The 17630-nt window shown below is 37.4% G+C and overlaps 1 protein-coding gene across 1 annotated transcript in view; it reads left to right on the top strand.

The window, feature by feature from the left end:
* The window catches only part of LOC129248848 (uncharacterized), a 61190-nt gene extending 46322 nt beyond the window's left edge, over window positions 1-14868 (top strand). Inside the window, exons 5-7 of the mRNA XM_054888459.1 lie at window positions 14024-14286; window positions 14544-14667; window positions 14753-14868. Coding sequence (XP_054744434.1) covers window positions 14024-14286; window positions 14544-14667; window positions 14753-14868 — 503 coding nt within the window. The remainder of the gene's footprint in view (window positions 1-14023; window positions 14287-14543; window positions 14668-14752) is intronic.
* The last annotated feature ends 2762 nt before the right edge of the window (window positions 14869-17630 follow it).

Here is a 17630-nt window from a genome sequence, read left to right as displayed (position 1 = left end):
ATTCATATTTGGGAGGAATAAATATTGAAGCAAAACTACTTTTTAATAGACGTAAATAAAAACTAGTTTTCATTTTAGAAATTTCACCTAAATATGCTTAGTAGCATAGCATCAAGCTTTTATTTCATTTGGATTTATTTTGCTATTCTGAGCGGATTTGACCGCAAAGCTCGTAAAAAAATTAGAATAAACTCGCTTCTGCCATCTGTATGTAGTGTTAAATGCGACCATAACCACGTACGCTCATGTTTTAGGTATATTAAAAATCCCAAATTATAGCAGATATTTTGGAAGGGTAAATCCTGGTTGTATATGGAAATGTGGAAGTTTGCTTGCTCGCTTGTTTGTTTATTACTTTTTTTTTTTGCTTTGTGTTATTTATAAACTCCTAAGCCGTCCAGCTGTTTGCAATGAAATTTTAGTGAATTGTTGCGCAAATGCATGAGAACTTATCCAAGTTTGTTTGGACTTCAGCGAAATATTTATAAAAAGTACGTTCATGGTTGATTCTGAAAATATTTGTTAATCATATCGAATTAAAATAATTCTTTTTTTAACTATTCCGCTAGGTAGAGGTGTAGTCGAGATATTTCAAGAAAGAATATTCGGATATGGGTGAAATTCAGAATATATATTTGCAAATTGCTTAGCAGAATTATTTTTCCAAAAAATGGAATTACAAACTCACGTAGTGGTCCAGACATTTAGTTGCGCACCTGCAACTAAGTTTTCGCTGTTCATCAATAGCTGCCGCCAGCAGTGTGTGCTAGTCGATTCTAATCCGATAACCTAAACGCCATAAACCAAGCTTAGACATATGGTAAACAAACTGCTTCGACACGTTAGTGATTTTGTTTTGGTATCATATACTTTTGGTTTTGTGAAAATGTCTGATTTTGTGGCGAATAATCGTCATTTGCGGGAAGTGCTGATTTTCCTCTTTCATTCCAAAAAAAACGGCGGCTGAAGCACATGGGGAGCTATAAAATGTTTATGGAGATGCTGCTTTAAGGGGGTCTTCTACCGTCGCGCCTTAATCTCGGGCTTATTTTTGGGAATTAATTACAAAGCAACCACTTGAGATAATGAAATCAGATTTTTTTTATTTAATTTGCACAAGTTTGCACTATTTAAAAATATATTTTTCAAATCGAATTCTTTGGCCCTGTGTCCTTGAACCGTCCTCGAGGTTGCCCTTGTAAAAATGTCCTAGGCGACTTTGTGGCACGCGATCGACCATTTTACTTATCTGAAATCAAAAAAATTTTTTTTTTTATCATAAAGTGTAGCGTTGGCTATGTTTTCCCAGTGGCGATTTTAAATATTTTGAAATTTGTAAAAAATGCGTGATTTTAAAAAAAAAGTTTGAAAATTTCCTCTTTTTTTTACACTTTAGAGGCCCGCAAAATTAAACTAATCAAAAATTGAAAAAAGTGGTCTGGGAAAACATAGCGAGATGTTCACTGAATAACTGGAAAAAAGATGGAATGAATTCGACAAATATTTATAGTAGATGTGTGACCAGAAAGTTGAAAAAAGTCAACTTTCGGGAAAAGGCGTTTAAAGATAAAGTTTGGTATAACACATGATTGCAGCATGCATGTATTCTCCCCGAAATGCTCATGAAGGAACATGTTTTTCATAAAACCCTCTTTATAGCATACTCTTAACATTAGTAGCTTTTAAAAAATCTAAAAAAAAAAAATCGATTTTTTCAAACCGTGACGGTAGAAGACCCCCTTAAGTGAAACCACTTGCCGAGATTGGTTCCGTCGCTTCAAAGACGGTGATTTTAGTGTTGACGACCGTCCGCGTGAAGAAAGGCCAAAAACCTGAGAAGACGCTGAATTGGAGGCATTGCTCAATGAGGATCCGTGTCAAACGCACGATGAGTTACCCGCCAATCCATTTCCAAGCGATTGCATGCTTGAGGAATGATTCAGAAACAGGGGACTTGGGTTCCTTATGAGTTAAAACCAAGCGATGTTGATCGTCGTTTTTTCGCCTGTGAACAACTGCTCCAGCGGTAAAAAAAGAAGGGGTTTGTTCATCGTGTCATGACGGGTGATGAAAAATGGATTCATTACAGCAATCCAAAGAAAAGAAAGTCATGAGGACTGCCCGGTCTTGCCTCTACGTCGTCGCCTCGGCCGAATATTCACGCTGCGAAGGTTATGCTATGCAGTTGGTGGAACCAAGTTGGTGTTATTAATTATGAACTGTTAAAACCAAGCGAAACCATCACTGGGGATCGGTATCGACTTCAATTGATGCGATTGAGTCGAGCAATGCGCGAGAGCCGGCCGCAATACGCTGAGAGGCATGAAAAGTGATTATAGAGCTTGACAATGCTCGGCCTCACGTTGCCAAACCCGTTAAAACCTACCTGGAAACACTGAAGTGGGAAATCCTAGCCCATCCGCTATATTCTCCAGATATTCTGCAATCCGATTATCACCTGTTCCGATTGATGGCACATGGTCTAGCTGACCAGCAGTTCCATTCATATGAAGACATCAAAAAATGGCTTGATCCGTGGATAGCCTCAAAAGATGAACAATTTTACCGCGACGGTATATGAGATCTACCAGGAAGATGGGAAAAAGTAGTAGCCAATGATGGGCAATACTATCTATGATTCAACTTTCATCAAAAAACTGCGCACCTAATATAAAAATTCTATTTATAGTCCGATTTAATAAAGCCCATAGTATTTGTTTGCATGTTTTTTATTGATGTCGAAAAAACTAAAATTGATTTTGCCGAATTAGTGCAATTGGATGTGAGATGTGATTAGTAAAATGAAGGGTGAAGGTTGTATAAGGAATAACCTGAATAAGCGGATGTGCCACCGGTTATTTTGAGATGAAAATACTTCATGAAATTACTTCAGGCACAGCCTAAATCATCAGGGTCAGCACGGTTTCTCTCATACTGAAAAATCTCTCTGGTGGAATTACACATACGCCAAAAGTCGCTAAAGGCGCACCCTATGTCTCCATTTCAGCATACCTATCGACAGGAGGGACCATGCTATGGGCATCGTTTTAGATGTGCCATTCTGCCACTTTCTTCTGCAGCCATCAAAGCCACGGTTAGCCAACGGTTTACTCTAACCCACAAATGAGCAGGCTGAGAGAGGCTGCAAATGGACAAAACTGATGTCACCTCTCATGTCCGACCGTGTGTCGCACATTCTCTTGCCATTAAGTAGAGGGGACTGTAGGCAGCTGGTTGGATTGATGACTGGTCACTTTTTATGGGCGAAACACATAGAAATGGTAGGCACCTCAGACAGTGCACTCTGCCCAGCATATGGAGAGGAGGATGAGATGGCAGATCACTTTCTGTGTGTCTGCCCGGCCTTCGTTCGAATCGGGCTTGAGATCTTTGGCACTGATGTGTTAAGAAGGGACTACCTTAGTTCCTTGGCACCACAAGATCTACTCAGATTTCTTCGAACATTAAGTAGATTTAAAAAAAAATCAAAAAAAAAAAACACTGCAGCTTAATAACCGTTTTACTAAGGTACAAAATTAATCATTAAGTTCGTTGAAAATAAATCATCCCTTTTACTTTAAATAACTTATTTACGAAATAAAAAAATTCAGAGTGATGGAAAACTTCATTTTTAACTTTAGGCACTCTATTGCTTATCTTTTGACTTACCTGTACTGTAGCTGTATAGTTCACACCTATTAAATATGTTTGGCGTACGACGGATTTTCTAAAATTATAAAAAAAAACTATAAAATATTTGAAGCAGATTACCGGATGAACAGTATTCACTATGGCTGCGATTAAATGGTATGTCGATAAAAACAAAATCATCAATAAAATTTTAACCAATCTTCGATGATTAAAAATGGCTGCTGTGTAAAGTTTTCACTTTCAAATTTTTTTTACTGAGTGTTTTCTACTTTTATTATTTGAAAAAAAAAAATTTATGTGGTAACTATTCTGAAAATTATTTCAAAAACTTTTATGTTCCTTTGGCTATCCAGAAAGTTGATCCAGGATACTCAAAATTATATCTTTTGGCTTTTTTGACTTCACTTTTTCTAATTTCTTTATACTTTTTAGCACTTTTGAAGTTTTTCGGTGCTGAGAAACTCTAAAAATTTTTAGTTGCTGCTTCATAGACAAATTTTTCCTTCTATGTACTATTTTATGGAGCCAATCAGTATTTTCTTCTGAATATTTGAGTCCATTGATTCTCTTTGCTTTTACGTCTTGCCTATTGTCTTGTCTCGTATTTTTGAATATTTTATTTGTTAATAAACAAACAACATTCCATTCCTTTTAAAAGTCGAGTAATTTAATACCATACAGTTGTATTTGAATGTATTTATTCAAAATATATTTACAATAAAAATTTTCATATTCAATCGCCGCACGTATCATTGAAATATAGGCTTTTAATAAAAACTTGAAAGTAAACATATTTTTTAGGCTTGAATTTTTCTTCTCACTTTGTTTTAAATACAGTCGTATTAGCGTTCCATATTTTTACTTGGCTTACACGTTTTTGCTTTCAACCCTTTTTATATGCCTGATCTTCGGTTCATGGCAACGGCGTTGGAATTATTTCACTGGTATAAATCTTAACATAAATCTTAAGTGAAATTTCCACTTCAGTTTTTCTTTTATTTTTAGTTGCAATATATTTTTCGTGTGTACGTGCAAAAAGCCATGCAAATGGGCTGGCATCGAGTCTTGCCAGTAAAACCTTTGAAAGTGAATGTGCAGTGGTGAGCTCATGTGAACAATGGAACAAATGAAAGCCATTGCATTTGTATTAGTTTGCAACACAAGAATCGATAATCATTTTTGAAAGTTGCATTTTGGTTTGTCACAAATGTTGTTTTCCTAAAGGTGTAGAGGTAGCTTGTGAGTGATTACTAACCGGTTGGTCCAAGAGCAGGTAAAAAGCATGCAATAACAAGCCCCCGGATTTATTTATGTCACGAAAGGCTGCTCATAAAAATTCATCTTCAATGGAGGGGCCTGTTTTACATTGCCTTTGAACGTGAAATGACTTCTTATGAAAAGCTTTTTCACGACAGGAAAGCACCTAGACGTTTCTCATTACACTGCCGAAGCGAAATCGGCTAGAAAAAACTGTTTCTCTCATTTGGTGTTGCATGTGTACAATCTGTGTGTGTTGCTATCATGAAAAAGCTCCTCATAAAAAATATCTGCCGTTCGGAATCGGTTTGAAGCTGTAGGTCGCTCCATTTGTGGAAAAACATCAAGACGCACACCACAAATAGGAGGAGAAACTCGGCCAAACACCCAAAAAGGTTAAACGCGCCAATTATATATATATATATATATATATACGAACCCCTTCAGCTACTGCTTCCTACGGCTTCTTCCAAAATACTCAAAAATTGCATTCAATTCTCCGCCAGTATTCATCGCACCCATCTGGGTCAGTGCCCAGTAATCAGCTATTGCTACTCTCATGTAGATTCAATGAGGAATTGGCTTTAATAATATCCTTCTATTTTTCCATACTCTACTCAACTTTTTATTGCCCTTACTTTTAATAGCATAAATAACATATTTCTCTTAAACTACACTTCCTACTCCGACCCTAACTACGAATACGGTTTGCGTTCCACCTCTGAATTTAAATTCAACTCCGACTCCGGTTCCAGCTCCAACTTTGACTCCGAACTCGACTTCGACTTGGACTTGGACTCTGGCTCTGATAAGGTTCAACCTTAACAGTTATCTACCACATCTCATCTCTATCTCTCTTTCCCTCTCTCTCTCTCCTTCTATCCCTCTGTCACTATTTGTACGCTATCTCTGAGAAGATTAACCTTAACAGTTACAGTTAATTAACATATCTCTTTTGTGGTCCTCTTCTGACTCCAACTCCTGCTCAGACTCCGGTTCCACCTACAGTTCTTTCTGCACTTCCGACACCGACTTTCAACCCGATCACGACTCGAGTGATGTCTCTATGAGAACGTACTTTTAACCATTAACTAACATATCTCTTTTATACTCCACTTCAGAATTCGACACCATCTCCGGTTCCAGTTTCAACTTTGATCTTCACTCCAACATCGACTATGAGAAGCCCGAACCTATAGTTTTATACCGCCTCTGAATGGCGTATGATTTTTAATTGGAGTTTTTTCATGTCATAATTTTACTCTGGGGCTTGCCACTGCCTGGTCGCCGTTGGAAAAAACCTTTTGTTGTTGCTCTTCTAACAGCAAAACATTCCCCATATACGCATGGGGAATGCTACTGGAGTGACAGTCCTTCGCCTAATATAAATCCAGATCGTGCCGGTAACTCAGAACCGACTTTCGTGAGAATGAGTAGCCACGCATAAAGCGCTTCGGCTGCGGTGGCCACAGCGCAATAAATAGCAGCAACAACTAACTATTACAATTTTCTTGTGCATTACACTCAGTTTATCACCGTAACTTTAAGCACTTCTTGCCACTGTGCGCAGTGGTAGTGCCCAACACCTGGCTTCAGTAACTCACAATCAGTAGAGTCGAGTGAAAAAATAACAGCAAGAAATTTAATAAAAGCCTTTGCAGTGCGAAACAAATCTCAGTTCTCTTACAACTTTATTTCACTTCGCATTTCTGCCATCTCTTTTGCGACTTCTCACATTGAGCAAAGTCATAGCATAGTTTGGGGCGCTCACAATAAACCGGCTAATATAGACATGAATATGGAAGATAGCAATAGCAGAAGCTCGGAAATATTGTTTACCTATTTCTTACATCCAAATATAACAATTTTATTCAAATAACGGTTGTTTTCCATAGCCTAATGGAGTTGAGCAAAAATGTATGTACATATCTTGGTTGTACACATGTCGCTGCTTGTCTAAGGTAGGTGTCTATTGGAAATGGGCGGAGTAGGATCTCCTACTATATTAACTCTAAATTAGTTAGAAAAAACTTGGATTACAGTAAATATGTTTGCCGACTGCAAAATTTTATTAAGTCTATAGGAGGAAATCGTCTAATTAAAACAAAGCTTTGCAAACGCCATAAAAAGAGGGAAATTGAACGAATAGATAGTAGAACGGAAGTATAATAAAACTCACCAGAAGTTACGGAGACCTTGAGAAATGTCGTTCATTATATGGAGAAAATGGGCAACACCACCAGGGAAAAAAATTATCAAAATTCAAGAAGAATTTTTCGAGTGAGAGTTTTCCCTTACACGATCTTGTTAGCAAGATTGAAGCCGGGGTGAAAACTGACGAATAACAATGGGCTTGTTCATGGACTTTGAGGGGGCTTTTGATAATGCCACTTTTGGCTCAATATCTTCTTCTGCCGAACGACATGGAGTTTATCAAACCATTGTAGAGGGGATACATTCCATGCTCTCTGAGTGGCTGTTAATCGCTGCTGAGAACAGTAGACTCTCTACTAGCGGAGATGCAGGAACTCGGTTTCATGTCCAAGCATATGCGGACGATATCTGTGCGCTAAGATCGGATAAATCCTTAAAATGGATCAGCGGTTCCCCCTCAAGGGCCAGAGCCAATAATCGGAATCAGTTACGCAGGAATCATGAACTGGATCAGCGCTTTTGTTGCAGAAAACTCAGCGCTGAGTTTTGAAGAAATAAGGGATATTCTAAAATTTTTGAAAATAACAAAAACAAAAGCAAAGTGGTGAAAACTGATAAAAATAGTATAGTGCTAGTTTCGTGGATAGTATGAACAATTTAGGTAACTGGCGCTGTTTTGAAAAAACAATTGTATCCAAGTCCTTCTCCTCATTGACAAGTCATCATGAATCGTTTAACGCCAACAACAGTTACAAATTGTGGAAATTTACTTTGAAAAAAAAAAAAGTTTACGCGAAGTTCACAGAGCACTGGCGGCATCATCGGTCCTTATTTCTTACGAAATGAGCAAAGAGGTTCCATTGCTTTGAATGGCAAGTACTATCTTGCCATGCTGGCTGAATTTTTGTTTTCTACAAGAGAGCGCACTTCCAATAAAAGAGTATTACCAATCAATTTGTTGCAATATTTAAGCCACCATCGAGGCCTTACGACCAGAATGTTAGAAAAAAGTAGTCAAAAATTGGACCATGATTCGAATGGACCATGATTCAATCCTATTTTTGACAACTTTTTCCTATCAATCCGGCCGTAAGGCAACTCGTAGCCGCGACGGTCATTTGCTGGATATTATAAATGCCATGAAATTATCTACCAGATTGTAATTTAAAAAAATCATTTGAACAACATTCCTGTTTTGTATGATAATTTTAAGTTATTTTGAAAAAAAAAAAACACCAAATATAAGTTAAAGTATCGCAGCGCTATCTTCGGCGACTTTCGAGCGGTAAATTATATGTGACTTTAATGTACCCTTTGATTTTATTCGCCTTCTCACTAATTAATATCTATAGAAGAAGGCTCTCATCTCACCTTTATTAACGAGCCAAAAACTATCTCTAGATTTGGGGTACCCTTAAATTTTTATCAACGACTTTACATCAATGAATTCCTGAAATTACAACAAAGTTGGAGTAAAAAGCTGCTAATTTAATCAAGTCACCTCAGTTTTCACTACAAATTTGAAATGCCCCACGGGCCATTTCAAGGTAGAAATGCTTTAATAAGCGATGCCATAATACAAAAATTCTCAGCCGAACAAACTCGTGTGGCTAGTGCCGTCAAACTTCTCTTGTAGTGCAATTATTTACAATTTTACTGCCTTTTTATGAATAAATAATCAATATACAATATTTTTTCTAAAGTTTGAAGTTTCATGTCCACGCGCCTGTAATCAAGCAAGTAGTAGTCACGCATAAGCCCACCCAAAATTTATTTATCTACGCAAAAGTGGCAAAGGAAAACTTCATAAGTGTGGAATCTGAATTTATATACAAAAATATAAACACAAAAAAGTTACTTTTATTATTAACAATTTCTTCGAAGGGCATTGCATTTCGTAGCAATTTTCTTTGATTGATTGAAAGCACCCAATCACCTGCGCAATCGCTGCAGGTAATTTCGAGAGTAGGCATTTTCCCACCCTTGCATTTTATTAAACTTAGAACTAAACTTTTTCTCCGACTCGATGAAAAAGTCATTTCTCTGGAACTCACTCATTCTTTGCGTACTTAATTATTAATCTCATAAGGCTACGAAGGGGTGGAGTGTAGGTATGTAATTTACCGGTCACAACTCGCTGACTCACATTAGTGTGAGTTTGCGTGTGAGTAACTCCACGAGTGAGTTGATTGTGCCTAAAACCATCCTTCGTTTGCAATTGACGACTTTTGTTTTAACAATTTTTGCTTTTGCATATTTTATTCACTTTCGGATACCTTTCACCCTTTCGTTGTGCGGGTATGGCAATGTATGTAAATGTGTTTTAATATCCTCTGGGCCTATTTTAAAAAGAGAAAAATCAAGAAAGTGGGCAGCTCAAAGAGCAGCATCATATTCATGATTTCACTATTTCCATATTTTTCTAGGATACCCCAAAATATATGCGCACTTTCCTACAGCTTCTAGTAAAAATTCATTTCGGTTGTTGCCCGACTTGCACCGCTGATTTGCATACTTTTTCAAGTTTTCGATAGAAAGATAATAATAAATGAAAAAGAAAACTTTTCAGTTTTAATATAAAAGCCGAATAGAAATGATGAACCTGTCCTGCAGCCCAACCTTTAGCTCATTCTTCTCCATGCGATTGATTTTGCATTTCTAATATAAATAACCTAGGGCGACAAATAAATAACATTTTCACGAATATGAATACCTTTGCACGCGGTACCATAAACCACTACATACTAGATATACTTGTACATATGAATAAGTGCATATGTATGTGAACACGTGAGTGAATATGAGTGAGTGTCTGGTGTGGCATTGAACCGTCATAATTTGCTAAAACCATATTGCCCCTGTGTAGCCCTGTGATGCCTGCGAAAAAAGCAAAAAACAAAAGAAAAGGAAAAAGGATGAATATAAAGCGTAGTATGCTTTCAGGCGCAAATTTGGTGTATGCTAAAAAATTACTTTCTCTTTGTTTGAAAAAGTTGTGCATAGTTAACATGAGTGTGACAAATTTTTCATTTAACTTTCTTTTTGACAAGCCTACACGCGAAAATTCAATTTATTCGAAGGCAATGACAAAGTGGGTGTAAGTAGCTTTTCTCACTTGTCCAAATAAGTGTGTGTCCCCGAGGCAACCATACGCAGTATGTATGAGTAAATTTTGGTGAAACAAAATTTTGGGTGGTGTAATGAGAAAAGTGGTGTGGATTTACTTACTTTCATTAAATTAATTACAACTTGAATAAAATTTTCAACTTGAATATAATGTCTTTAAATTTTCCTAATAGAGAACTACCAAGGTTTTCACACAACTATATAAGAAAGTATAAGAAAAATCTCCACTGATTCTTGTTGTTTCTGCGACTCATCTCAGGATACTCCAATGATATTCCAGGATAGCCATCCATCACTTCAAGGGTAGTTTAGTCCTGTAAATTCAGACTGAACTAAGTCGGTAGACTTAATATCCTTATGTTAACATAGATCCCAGGACACGTGGGTATCGCCTTCTTTCGCCCGAAGCCCGTTCTGCCACTCCCTTCTTCAGCCATCAAAGCCACGGTTAGCAAACGGACTACTTCAACCCACAAATGAGCCAGGAAAGCTGAAAGAGGCTGCAGATGAACAAAACTGATATTATGTACCTGTCATGTCCAGCGACTGTCGCAGATCCTTTTGTTGTTAAGCTGAAGGGACTGTAGGTAGCTGCTTGGATTGATGACGGGCCACTTTCTATAGGCGAAGCACATGGAAAAGGTAGGCATCTCAGACAATGCACTCTGACCAACATGTGGAGATTGCGAAGAGACGGCGGACCACTTTCCCAGCATCTGCGCGCCCTCCGCTCGAATCAGGCTTGAGGTCTTTGGCACTGAAGTGTTAAGATGCGACCACCTTGATGATCTGGTACCGCAAGACCTATTTATTAGATTTCTTCGGAGGTCGGCCAGATTTAAAAAAATATTATATTTAAAAGACACGGGGTCTACAATGGACTTAATGTTATCTGAGTGCAGTACTTGCTAGTTGTCCTGACAAAAAAAATTGAACTGAGTTGGCTATGTGGTGGACCATGAATGTAGTCTGTGTCATTGGACGCAAAGACATTCCTGGAAATCGCAACTTTGGTCAACTGGCCGATATGTAGGCATAGCAGACGAAAAATAGTGAGTTCGCGTAGAGCGAATGAAAAGTGAACTATAGTAGATCCCTCAACAAACTCGTCCAACCTTCCATTAGTACAGTAGTTGATATTATCAACGGCCACTGGCTGATAGTAAATATGTGAAGCGTATAAGGTTTCTCTTTAATGGGGTCTGCTGCAGTTGGAAGAACGAGGAGGAACACTTCTTCTGTCACTGTCTAGCTAAATACTTGCTTCTTTGACTGCATGTCTGACTTAAAACCCGCAGCCATCCACGGTATTTTATACTAGTTTGTCTGTGAGTAACGAAGTGGTTTCAGCATTTTTAGAATTAGAGAGAGAACTAGAGCGCGAACTCTTAGTATCACAACAATTCTCGGGGATCAAGTGCATACCTTTACACCTTCACGTGGAGTGCGAGCTACCGAAACCTAACCTAAACAAATAAAATTAGCAAAACAATTTTATTATAATGATTATTAAGTTTCTTCCTGCCCAGCTTTCTTAAGAACCTCTCTGGCGTTTCAACTACGAACTCCACCGAATTCACAATTATTAGAAACTCATTGGTCATATTTCCGGATGAATGCTTTAATTTTTCTATTAACTTCCATATTCAGTGCTCTTTTTCATCACATGTAATACTTTTGCCTAATAGAGATCCGTTGAAGTCCGAGAAAGAGGCACTGATCGACAAATCCTGAAAATCCTGTAAATCCTGTATATTTAGGTGCGTGGTAGACTCGTAGGTTTGCCATTGTCTGCTGAAGAGCGAGTGACACTTCAGAAACTGTGTCTGTTTGATATTTTGAGCCAGAGTTTCGAACCTCTGCTCTTCCGAATGGTAGTCATGTACCAATCCATCTGGCTACTGCGGCCGCCGTATTTTTAGTGCATACTCTTGCTTTAATCAGACTGCAATAAGAACTTACCTGGATCAAGAACCCTCCTCAGCTATCACGTTCAAACAAATGCATTACTGAGCCTCAGCGTTCTACAGTTAAACATTAGGACCCACTTTAGAACACAACTTCAGAACCCCGATCCATAGAGCCAACAAAAATTTCAGAAATAGTTATCTTCAACACACTAGCAGGCCCGAATCTGAAACAAACTGCGTCTGCAAGCACTTCCCCACTTTTATATTTTTAGATTCGCTCAATCAGCAGAGGGAAAAATTTTGTTCTCTTATAGACAATTGACATCCTGTAATAACATTCATGGCTACGATCTTTCACGCATCTTTACTTCCCGTAACTTAATATTCTCACGTTTAAAATCTACGGTTATCTGATTTACAACACAGACAGAGAAGATTAAACTCCAATAAGCTCACTGAGGGTGCTGGTCTTTGTCAAAGACCAAAGAAATGTTACTGAAATGGATTATTTAAGCCGGCAAGTTTTTAGCTATGCAGTGTCAATGCGATTTCCGGGTTGCCGAGTGGTAGAACGCAAAGAAAAAAATTCCGAACAGTACAGAACAGCCGTCCATCGCATCGGGCCTTCTAATGTTCCCAAAATAATGCAGCAGATGCGTTCGCCGACGATAATACCGTGCTTTGCAAGCTCTCTCTGGTGGAATACAAACACAGAAACTACCCAGCGAGCCAAGCCTACGCAAGTAGGGACATCTCCTAGGACAATCCCTAGGCATATCTTCTCATTCAATATCGCTTTGCAGACGTATATTATACATTCACTGGATTCGACTGAATATGAGCAGGCCTTACACGATAAATATCGAAAGTCCATTACCGCCTTGGCAAACTCTTGTGCCCTTAACGCTGTTATCGGAGGCCAATTATCTCCAATTGCAGGTGAAGCGTTTCAGCTAGCTCATGAGGCTTTCGTTACAATCGCGTGTTATAATCTGGTTGTAGATGCAGATTTGAGCAGAGGTGATAGAGATCTTTTGCGCCCATTGCCTTTCAAAAAACCTTATCCAAACCCAGAGCGCTCAGTTAACCTAAAATGGCACTGAGTTGGGAGGAGCGTTTGCTTACTCTTTTCTCAATATTGTAACTGCATGCGCTCGCATCTACTAAGAATTGACTCCCACTTAAACCTATTCATCTCATACTCTTCCATCTTTGGTTCCATTGAGGAAACAGCTCGTTAACTGTGAAAAGCGTTAAATAACATCGATGATGAGAGCTGATGATGAGCCTACGCTAAGAGAGGCTAATAAGCTTGTACAACAACAACAACAAGCACAGGTTGTCTTCATTTTGATTAAATGATTTGTTTCCTTTGTACAACAACAAGCACAGGTTCTTTTCATTTTCGATTAAATGATTTGTTTCCTTATTCCGGAAGATCTTAAGTGCTAAACAAAAGCATGCAACTCCAAGAAATTTCGCTTTCTTATATTTCACTTCAATTTTTTAAATTTTTTATTAAAAATCAGCTGTGGGTGAGTTATAAGAGTCTGAAATACGAACAGTCTGGCAGCAGTATCAACGTAAATTTACTATTGTTTAATTGTAATCCTAGTAAGCATTTCGATCGCTGATTGAACTATAAAAAACGTTGAAAAAAGTTTAGCAAAGCGGGACCGTGTGCGCAAAGAAAGTGGCAGAACTTGAATAGACTGCACGAACAAGTTTTTTTATTCTCTGAATAAAACATAAACTTAACAAATAAATTTCACTCTGGATTCAAAAATATTTTTACTTTTATCAAGTAATTTGAAAACTTTTAAAAATCTCTTTTCCATTTGTTTACTTTAGTCAAAATGTAGGAGATGCATTGCTATTAAATATCTATTTGAATTGTAATTATTTTCGCAATTTTCTCATTCCAGTGACACCCAACCATGGCCCGAAGATCACCGGCGGCCAACCGCGCTATCAAATAGGCGACGTTGTACGTTTGAACTGCACCTCGGCACCATCTAAACCTGTCTGTCATCTCAGTTGGCTTATCAATGGCGAACCGGCAAATCGTTCATATCTGCGACCCTACGAGAAGGCCATTGTGGGGCGCGAGGGACTCGAAATTGCGCGACTGGGCTTAGAATTTCGCGTAAGAAGTAGCCATTTTCGGCATGGCGATATGAAATTGAAGGTTGGTTTTTACTTAAAAAGCTTTCATATCACATTTGTACGTACGAGGTGGGGCAAAGGAGTACCTTAAATTTGGTTATAAAGCGGGTTGTGTTAAGAAAAAAGGATTGTGTTGATCGATAATAAGGAAATTTTCCTGGTAATTAAAATTGCTTGCGTATTTTATGGGAAAATTTCCGCGCTTAATTGTCACACCTCGTATAGACAAGTACTAAACTTTTTTTACTAATATTTCTGCATTTTAATTGTCATTATTAGTGTGTGGCCAAAATTTCCTCATTGTACTGGCAAAGTAATGAAGCAAGCGTGGAGAGTGACCGACAACAACGTGCGCCAGCGTTGGAGTCACGCGAAACTGTTGCTGCCAAATCGCGTGCACATGGTAACCTTGGCAACTCTGCAATTTTAAATTCACAGCATTGATCAGATTGACATTTTTACTTACTTATATAAATGTTTTGTTATAGGTTCCTCCTCGGCAAAGCCACACTCCCGTACAACATTACAACAATTACATTTGGTAACCCTGTTCAGCTTATTGGCGGCATTTAGTAACATTAGTTACAGTCTAACTATAAGATAACTAAATTAAATGTTTTTCGTGCCACATTCTGAAAATGAGGGCAACATCTAAAATGAAATCGAGAAGAAAATGTTGTCACCGACAACGGTAAACACATATTAAAAAGGACACATATCCTATGCCAAATTAAAAATCCTGCATTTAGTTTTTAGACTTAGATTTATGCATAAAATAAGCAAAATATGGAAATATGATTTGTAAATATACAGACATAAACTTAAAGAAAATTTACACATAATAATTTAGTAATTAGTTTATGAATAGAAAATTATTTATACTTATAATTTAGCAAAGGAAAGGAAAACGTAAAAAAAATATAAAAAAAATATTTGTTAAATATATGTAGATTTACGATATTTGTACACAAAAAAGTATAAATTTTTTCTCATTATGAAATTTTTAAAATAATGTGAAGAAACTGTAGTAGCTTAAATTTAAGTAATTATAATCAAATAAGTTAAAAACAAAAGCACAGAAACTCAAATAACAGTTGCATAGCTGGCAAACTCAAAACCAAAAACAAAAAACAGACAGAAACGAAAAAAAAAAACACAAAACGAAGAAAATAATAACAACAAACAAAAAAAATCAATGTTTATTGACTAACAAGAACTATAATGTTAAAACTTAAGTCCAATTTATAGTTCTAAACCTCAATAGAGTATCTAAAGGTTAAGAAAAAGCGGTGAAAATGGCGATTAATCTTAATTTAAAAACAAAAACAAAAAAAAACAAGTTCAACGATGTATGCACTACCCTACCAAAGTATGTAAATTCAATGTTCCGGCATAAAAGTCAAACTTATGAATCTGTTCCACTCCTCAAGAGAAAATATAAACATAAGAAAACCTTCGAATGCATTTCTACCCTAAAAGTATAAAGTGGGCCATGTAAAATTTGCTTTTTGAATCGGCTATAAAAAAAACGAATCAATATTTTTTCAAACTTTTTATTTTATTTTGAAGATTGAACATTGTCATTTATGAATGAAAAATAATATCGTTCAAATGACTGCCACAACTGGCTTTAAGTAGGCCACTCGATCAACCCAATTTTTAAGCACATTTTCGATTGTTTGGGCTCCAATTTCATGAAAGGTGAAAGGCAACTTCGATTTCGTGTTTTAAAGCATCAATCGTCTCTGGATGGTTCGCATAGCATTTGCCCTTAACGGCTCCCCACAATATATAGTCCAACGGGCTTAAATCACAGCTCCGAGGCGGCCAATTGATATCGGAATTTCGGCTGATTATTCGGTTTTCAAAAAACGGTAGCCAAAAGTTCGAGTGTAACTTTGGCAGTGTGCCAAGTTTCACCGTCCTGTTGAAACCAAATGTCGTCCATGTCATCCTCTTCAAATTTTGGAAACAAAAACTCGTTGAGCATGTCACGGTAACGCTCGCCATGTACTGTAACCACGGAAGAAGAAGAAAACTCACCACTTTGAAAATAGGTTTTCAATATTTCCCAATTTTGTTCAAGCGTATAGCGTCTCATTTCGTAAATGTCAAAGCTTTAAGTAAATTATGAACATTTCATTAGAACTCAGCTGTCATTCTGAGGTGGCCTTAAACTGTAGGTCTCTCCATTTGTTGAACAACATCGAGGCGTGCAATACAAATTCGAAAAAATCTCGGCCCAACACTGCTATTGCGAATGTCGACTCGCAGACAATATACATTTCCAGATTATGTCGTTTCTATTCTATTTTTGAATTGTGTAACTTGATCACCAAAAATGTACTCTATTGTGAATGGTCTGTAAGTAGCTGTGCCACTTTGTTAACATTTGTACGGAATTTAATTTTCCTTTGAAATAAACAAAAACCAAATAAATGTATTGAGCAGGCACCACAATTAAATTACACTGCCACGCTTCCTGCTCACCAGTGTTTTTTCCCAATTCATCTTGCAAGTCATTGATCCCAATATCATTTCCTGATGATCGACGCAAACATCTCTTTTTAAGAAGCTCACTACGGCTTCTTCCGGAGATGTTAGAACATGCAAAACATTTGAGCGCCCAGCAGTTGCATGAAGCTCGGCTCGGTCTTGAGCCAATTTCTTCTTGGCTTTGCTTTCGAAATCTGCCCAAACCTACGTCCAAAATTCCTTAGTATTTCAGTTATTAAATCACAATTAGAATATTTTACATTTAACCACTCACTGGTGGTCCCAAGCTATTTAGCTCTGCCGCTATAGATTCCCACTTTGGCTTTGCTTGTGGCTGTGCACACTAAGAAATTGTTGTAGAATAATAAGCGATTAAAATCTGTTCACAGTCGCTGATTTATCGAGCGATTGAGACTCAGAAATGCATCGATAATCGATAACCACTCAATAGACGTTAAATGCTATCCGCAATAGGAGTCAAATATCTGTTCAAAATACTGTCAATATTAGCAAGCCACTATGAAGCCAAATTTTTTTAGCACGCAAACATCAATTTTTCGTTTGTTTGCTGCCGGTATTATATGCTTTCTTTCGAACATAAAAAAAATCTAAGCCATTCATTGATGGCTCACTTTGTCGTCATTTTTCCCCTATAACGAATAATTTTCTTGCAGAACTCGGTTCAAATGCATCAGTTAAGCTCGAACTCCATGCCAGACTTCACAGGTATTGCAGGCGTAATGAGTAGGAAAATCTATATTTTCAAGCGTGACATTTGCTCGCAATTTTTCATGTTTTGCAAGGATTATTTGCGGGAATTTATTTTTTTATTGCATTAAATATCTGCGCACTTGACTCCTTTTAGTTATT

The sequence above is a fragment of the Anastrepha obliqua genome, chromosome 5 (assembly GCF_027943255.1).
Source record: "Anastrepha obliqua isolate idAnaObli1 chromosome 5, idAnaObli1_1.0, whole genome shotgun sequence".
Taxonomy (NCBI): domain Eukaryota; kingdom Metazoa; phylum Arthropoda; class Insecta; order Diptera; family Tephritidae; genus Anastrepha; species Anastrepha obliqua.
The sequence above is the reverse complement of the archived record's forward strand: the minus strand, read 5'-3'. Positions and strand labels throughout refer to the sequence as shown.